The sequence below is a fragment of the Desmodus rotundus genome, chromosome 5 (assembly GCF_022682495.2).
Source record: "Desmodus rotundus isolate HL8 chromosome 5, HLdesRot8A.1, whole genome shotgun sequence".
Classification (NCBI taxonomy): Eukaryota; Metazoa; Chordata; class Mammalia; order Chiroptera; family Phyllostomidae; genus Desmodus; species Desmodus rotundus.
Genome location: NC_071391.1, coordinates 12,174,833 through 12,181,827, shown reverse-complemented (window position 1 = coordinate 12,181,827; position 6,995 = coordinate 12,174,833). Strand labels below are relative to the sequence as shown.

The 6,995-nt window shown below is 37.9% G+C and overlaps 1 protein-coding gene across 1 annotated transcript; it reads left to right on the top strand.

The window, feature by feature from the left end:
- The first annotated feature begins 1,664 nt into the window (after positions 1–1,664).
- On the top strand, positions 1,665–5,885 carry LOC112302677 (olfactory receptor 4C3D). Its single transcript, XM_024558231.3, has 2 exons — positions 1,665–1,729; positions 3,996–5,885. Exon 2 carries the CDS (start codon positions 4,030–4,032, stop codon positions 4,954–4,956), a length of 927 nt encoding a protein of 308 aa, XP_024413999.2. The 5' UTR covers positions 1,665–1,729; positions 3,996–4,029; the 3' UTR covers positions 4,957–5,885.
- The last annotated feature ends 1,110 nt before the right edge of the window (positions 5,886–6,995 follow it).

Below are 6,995 nucleotides of genomic sequence, written 5' to 3'. Positions count from 1 at the left end.
ATACTATTAAGGATTAAAGGATAACTCTAGGGGGAAAATCTAGTAACATGAGAAGCTGGAGAGCAATGGGCAAGTAGAGATTTTTTTTTTTTGTGGGAGAGGGATGTGCTGAGCAATAAAGTGGAAATAAATGTGCTCAAAGGGAAAAATATCAGTGAATGATGGCACTTTAGGTAAATCTATTTCTTTATCTCACAATATTATATTTAACATTTATGTTAAAACTGTAAGCCTGTGCGACATACACTGTCTCTTATTTGCCCAATGTCAAAACTAATAATTCTGATGTGTGTGGAGTGTGGTGTGTGTGTGTATTAAATAGCTTACAAATAGTCGCTTTGGTAAGAAGAAAAAAAATTGTGTTGCATGGTTAAAATGAAAACATGTTCTCTTTTTTTTAATTTGTCAACTTTAGATAGCATTTTTTCATTCCTTTTATAAAATAGGAAGAATTGATCTAATTACTGTTTTTCCTACCTACCTTTTTGACTTCACCATATTTTATTTTATTTTATTAAAAAAATTTTTGTTATTCAATTACAGTTGTCTGCATTTTCTCCCCATCCCACCTCGTTTTGGCTGGGGTGGGGTGGAGGGATGGGATGAAAACATGTTCTCATTCTTTTAAATAATTCATTGATTTGGGTGGCACAGATCCAGACTCATAGAGAACACAACTTTAACAGTCATGGTCAAATGTCATCCAGTTTCACAGTCAGTGATGATAATCTGCACTTATACCTGCTTTGTACCTACTTCGTGCCATTTACTGAGCTAGTAGTGTCTTCACTCTCACAGCCATTTTTTTCTTTAGCCAAGTTATCTTCATTTTACAGCAAATAGTCAAGGCTTCATAGGTTCAACACATTTTAGGGAATTACCTTTGCTGTTTAAGTCAACGTAAGGCAAGGGTCACAGCCTACTGACTTACATCAAACAGCTTCCTTTCTCTTAGTTATTTCTTCTGTTGAATAAGGATAATAATAGTATCTGACTCAATGTTGATATAAAGATTAAATGTGTCTGGCACTTGATAAGCACTCAAACAAATGTTGGCTTCTAGACTAGAAGTTGTCTCAGTAAAGGTAACTCTGTCTTCAGGTGATGTGGTCCAAACACTTTGGAGTAATTCAAGACCACCAGAAAATTCAGTTGAATCTGCCTTCATAATACATTAACAATATTTAAAAATTATGATCATCATGAGTGGTGGGTTGATTAAAAACACCAAACTATTATAATGAAAAATAAAAGTCATATAGTTAGTTACCCACCTAAATATTTAACTTATACAATACCAAATATACAAACTCCATATTAGGTTCATTTGTTATCAAATATCCAAATTCATAAATGGCCAACTTTTTTTCCCCCTTTGCCATGATGTTTTATCTTCACGTAGACTTGAGGGAATTAAGCATTAAAGATGAATGCTATAAAAGTTCTCAAAGTTCAGTTAAGTTATGCGAAATAATTGGCTTGTTGGCAAGATCTGCTAATGATGGTGAAATACCCTGGAGGTCTAATTAGCCACAGCTGAGAAAGGTCACGGAATTTGCCTACAAATGATATGCGGTAGTACTCTTGTAGGGCCCGGGAGAAGGGCCTTATCCAGAGGCGCCATTTATGAGTCAACGATGACACAGTAGCTGAGCTAGTTGTCATTTTTAAACTTGCATCGTTTCTCCTTTCTTGGTGAACTAACAGCTGCCTGAAGCCCTGATCATAGGTGAGATTCCCAACCACCCCCGCAAAACTAAATCATGCAATTGTAGAATCCCAGGTTTAAATGCATCTTAGAAACCACCCCTGCCCCTACCAATATTAGGTTTAAATCTCTTTTTCAATATGTCAAGCATCAGGAAAGGTATAATCAATTCAATATGATAAATTTAGAAGTAAAAATATTTTCAGGTCTTTTTTACTGATAGATTCACATTAGAATCACATTATACATTCAAATTTTCATCCAAATTTTTCTCCACTGAATATTACAACCTAGGGATTTTCCTATGATATTGCACAACTTTAAAAATCATCTCTGTTAAAGCCCACACATTATTCAGAGATGTACAATATTTTACCTATTCATGTCTTAGTGTAGGATATTCCATGCCATTTCTAATTTTCCACAGCTCTTAATAATTGTGTTGAACATATTTGTACCTAATGGTTTTTCTGTTTTTAAAATTTGTCTTTAGTGTTTACTCCTACCAAGAATATTATAAAGAAAAAAGACAAAGTAATTTTTATTTCTTCATAGTTATTTCTCAACCATTTTATTATATATTATTTTCACTATGTGCACTATGCTTTTTTCTGCTGTGTTGGGAGAGTCTGCCTCAGGATAAGGGAATTCTATGAAGCTGCTGCACGGTGTTTTCACATGTGTATAAGGGTTTCATTTGGGTAATTAAAATGTATAGCTCTTTATCAATTTACCTTTAAAAAGAAAATAAATATTTTTTTTCAGAATATATTTTATTATATTTATCTTTTCTCCCCTCTTTCTTTTGGAAAATTTATGCCCACGTATTTACTCCTCCTATTAGTGATGGTACATCTTCCTGCAACCAGGGAGGATGGATGAAGGATGTGCTGGGAGGGTGGGAGAAGAAGGCATGAGAATGCCTATAGCAGAAACTCACAGGAGTGGGGAGAATCATTCATTCCATGGATGGAAGAGCTGCTGTTCTTTGGTAATAAAATGTTGGGGAGGGGTTACAAAAGCCATTTAACAAGGACACTTTTCATGACTTTATGTGGACAAACATACATTAATATATACATAGTAATTGTCCAATAAATATTTGTTGAATGAGTGAATGTGTATTGGGACTTAAAGTAAGTACTCAATATATGTGATTGTATTTATATGTATGATACTTTATCTGTCTTATCTAGCAGACAACTTCTATTCTCTACATTAAATTTCTGTGTTTTTAAAACTTTGAAAATAAGGACTTCCTTTGCTTGATAGGTCCTCCTGTATTGAGCACCTACCCAAGGGTTGTTTCCTAGCCCAGTCTATGGAAGCTGTAAATTTACTGACTGTGACTATGTTAAAATTGTGTTAGAACAGTTTTAAACAATAAAAATTAATTAACAAACACTATAATTATCTTGAAGGTAAAAATGACCCAGTAATATACTCTTTCCTAGAGGTTTAATATCTCATACTTTATAAAATGTGTCGATCTATTAAACTAGAATGCAGCTTTCTTTCAAAAGCATACTTATGTTTCTCATAGAGAGCAATGATAAACAGAGTGGGGGATGAAAGCACTTGGATGCCTAGGTTTACGGGCTGGGGGGCAGGCCTGTTCTTACACAGGGACACGAGAGAAGGTGGCAATTTACTGGCCATTTATTCATCACCCAATCAGTGCCAGACGCTGCAGACACCGTGCCGGGCACTATGCCAGGCCAGCGAGGAAATACCCATGAACAGCGTATGTGTGGTGGAAGACACCAGGGGCGTATATCTTCCAACCACCTCCACGTGCCTGCTTATAATAGATGCTTGTTTACCGTGTCTTTCTCCCCACAGTCAGAGCTATGGATTCCTTCTTCCTTCTAGAAGAAGGAATAATTCTTGTGTGCAGCACTTTACAACTTGCAAAATGCGTCTGAGATTTTTAATTTGTACAGATATGGGGGAAGGCTGGGAAGCATGGGGCGCTGAACTGACTTTGCAAAGTCACGTGGAGTTGGAACCAGAAAGAGAACCTGGATCTCCTGTATATAGCCCAGTATTGTCTCAGTAAATTACACATCAAATGTTGCCCTGTGCATATTTTTTTAGGTGACAAGTACTAGGTGTCTGAAGAGATGCAAAGCATTATAGAGGAAGTGTGAAAGAATTGAAACAATTAGTGGGGTGAGGGACGCCAACGACATGCTCCACAGTTACAGCGACTACCCTGTTTCTGTACTGTGAAATTCAGATGACAAACCTTCATGATTAACAGGTATCATTCTTTATCTCTTTGTAGGTAATTTAGGCCCCAAGAAAGTACTACTTCCTACATGGATCGCCTCACACATCCCAACAATGTGACCGAGTTTATTCTCTTGGGACTCACACAGAATCCACAGTTGCAGAAAATACTCTTCATTGTCTTTTTGTTCATTTTCCTATTCACTGTTCTGGCCAATCTGCTCATTGCTATTACCATTTGCCTCAGTCCCACACTTTCAGCTCCCATGTACTTCTTTCTCACATGCTTGTCTTTCATAGATGCCTTCTACACCTGTGTCACCACCCCCAAAATGATCATCGACCTCTTGTACCAGAGGAGAACCATCTCTTTGGGCAGCTGCCTGACGCAGCTGTTTGTGGAGCACTTCCTGGGAGGCTCAGAGATCATCCTCCTCATTGTCATGGCCTATGACCGCTATGTGGCCATCTGCAAGCCACTTCACTATGTGACCATCATGCGGCAGGGGCTCTGCCGCCTCCTGGTGATGGTGGCCTGGATTGGGGGGGTACTGCATGCCACTCTACAGATTCTTTTCATGGTCAACTTGCCCTTCTGTGGTCCCAATGTCATTGACCACTTCATGTGTGATCTCTTCCCACTGCTGAAACTTGCCTGCAGAGACACCTATAGGCTCGGAATGATAGTGGCAGCCAATAGTGGGGCCATGTGCTTGCTTATTTTTTCCATGCTGCTCACCTCCTACATGGTCATCCTGAGCTCCCTGAAATCCCATGGCTCTGAAGGACAGCGCAAAGCCCTCTCCACATGTGGCTCCCACTTTATTGTAGTTGTACTCTTTTTTGTGCCTTGCATATTCACCTACATGCGTCCTGTGGTCACCTACCCTGTGGACAAGTTGGTGACTGTGTTCTTTGCAATCCTAACTCCCATGTTTAATCCTATCATTTACACGGTGAGAAACACAGAGGTAAAAAATGCCATGAGGAATTTGTTGAAGAAGAGAGTAGCTTAGCCTGTTCAAATACCAAGAACACGACGATGTATATAAATAGAGAGGATTATATCTATTGCACACTGTGAAAGAAAATTAACAAATTTTGCAGATCATTGGTAGGGGGAAAAAAAAGGCCCAGGAACTAAAATTTACTGAGCACTTACTAATGGCTAGGCTTTTTGCTAGGTACTTTTGATAACTTTTTAAAACTTTGTTTTTATTGTTTATAGTATTATAATTGTCCCCATTTTTCCCTTTGCCCACTCCACCTAGCGCTCACCCTCCTTCCCTCAGACCATCACAATTGAAAGACTACATGCACTCCATGTTCATAGCAGCTGAATTTACAGTAGCCAAGATCTGGAAACAGCCCGAGTGCCCATCAGTAGACAAGTGGATGAAAAAGCTGTGGTACATTTACACAATGGAATACTACTCGCCGTAAAGAGGAAGGAACTCTATCTTTTGCGACTGCATGGATGGTCCTAGAGATTATTCTGCCATTATGCTTGTGATAACTTTTAATGTACTTTTCCACGACCTCGATGTTCATGTGCATAGATCCAGGATATGCAGTGGAAAAATCAATGATAAATCCCTAGTGTGATGATTCTAGCAGGGTGTTCAACCTTTTGGTGTCTCTGGGCCACACTGGAAGGAGAGTTGTCTTGGGCAACACATTAAATACATTGCAACACGCAATCACAAAGAGATCTATAATGTTTTAGGTAAATTTACGATTTTGTGTTGGGCTGCATTCATAGCCATCCTGAGCCTTGTGCAGCCCGTGGGCCACAGGTTGGACACCCCTGTTAGAGTATGTTTTTCTCCAGAGCTCACTGTTATGTTTCTAAATTCTTTATACATTTTACATGGATGAAATTAGCTTTTCCATAGGACTTTGATATCAGGATTCTTTTATTTTTTGCTTAGCTTGTGGTAAAGCAAAAAAAAAAAAAAAAAAAAAAGAGGGCAGAAATTCTTAGACTATATGGGGAAAGGGATATTTGGGGAATTAGAGAATCCCTGCTGATTTTTTCCCTTTCTGGCACTATGTATCTACCAAAAGTGAAAAGAAAGACCCCCCACAGAAGGAAGAAATAATAATTCATAACCTATCTCTTTTTTTTTCTTGGCACAAAAACAAGCCATAAAATTTGAAGTTACTCAAATTACTCTTAATTTGGCCTTATTTTCTTAAATTTCTTATGGCTCACAGTTTTTCTTGTATATAAAGGAAGTTTTTTTTTTCTTTTTCCTTTCAAAGACTTGAGAAGCTATTTGAAGCAACAAAGGTGAACATTTTTTTATCTAATCTCAACAAAAGTGCCTATGCTTAGGTTCCAAAGCTGCTGCTCTGGAGGTGTGGTTCATATATTTACATTAAATAGATGCTTTATTATCAATCAGATACATTTAGGTGAGTTAGGTGACTTATCCATGTGCTAAGTTGGCAGTTTCAATATTACTATCCTCATTTTACAGAGAAGCAAACTGAAGCCAAGGGAGGTTTGCTCATTTACTTGCCTCAGTTCACACAGCTAAGAGTTTCAGCTACAAAACTTGAATTCAGGTCTTCCAAAATTCAGTCCTATCATCTTTCAACAAAACGCACTTGCCTGTTTATGTCTATAGATAATATTATCAGCAGTCTTACAGATTTACTTTAACCTTCCAGAAAGTTTATGTCAAACTTTTTGTAGACATCTCACACATAGCCACATATTTCAGCAATAGTGCCCCTCTGTGTACATGGAAACCACCAGGGCACTCTACATTACTCCCTAACACTTTATAAAGCAAAGCTTCTCACTATGACACTCTGCCTCATGTTACTTTTTATGAATAAACCTTTCTTAAACTCTCTGGTCATCTGGGGCTATCTTTTCCATAATTTGACCATAAAGTAATGTCAGAGCATAATACATCTGTTCTGTGGGGTAGCTGTGTGTTCTAGTTTATGCGTGGCTGTTAAATTCATAAGAAATAGAACATTTTCCTACAAAGTCTAAGTGTGGAAAAGGATATAATTGATGCTTAATCTGTTAAAAATGGTC

Bases quoted from the DNA above. Each gene is read 5' to 3' on its own strand.
- LOC112302677 (XM_024558231.3), top strand. From the start codon at position 4,030: ATGGATCGCCTCACACATCCCAACAATGTGACCGAGTTTATTCTCTTG.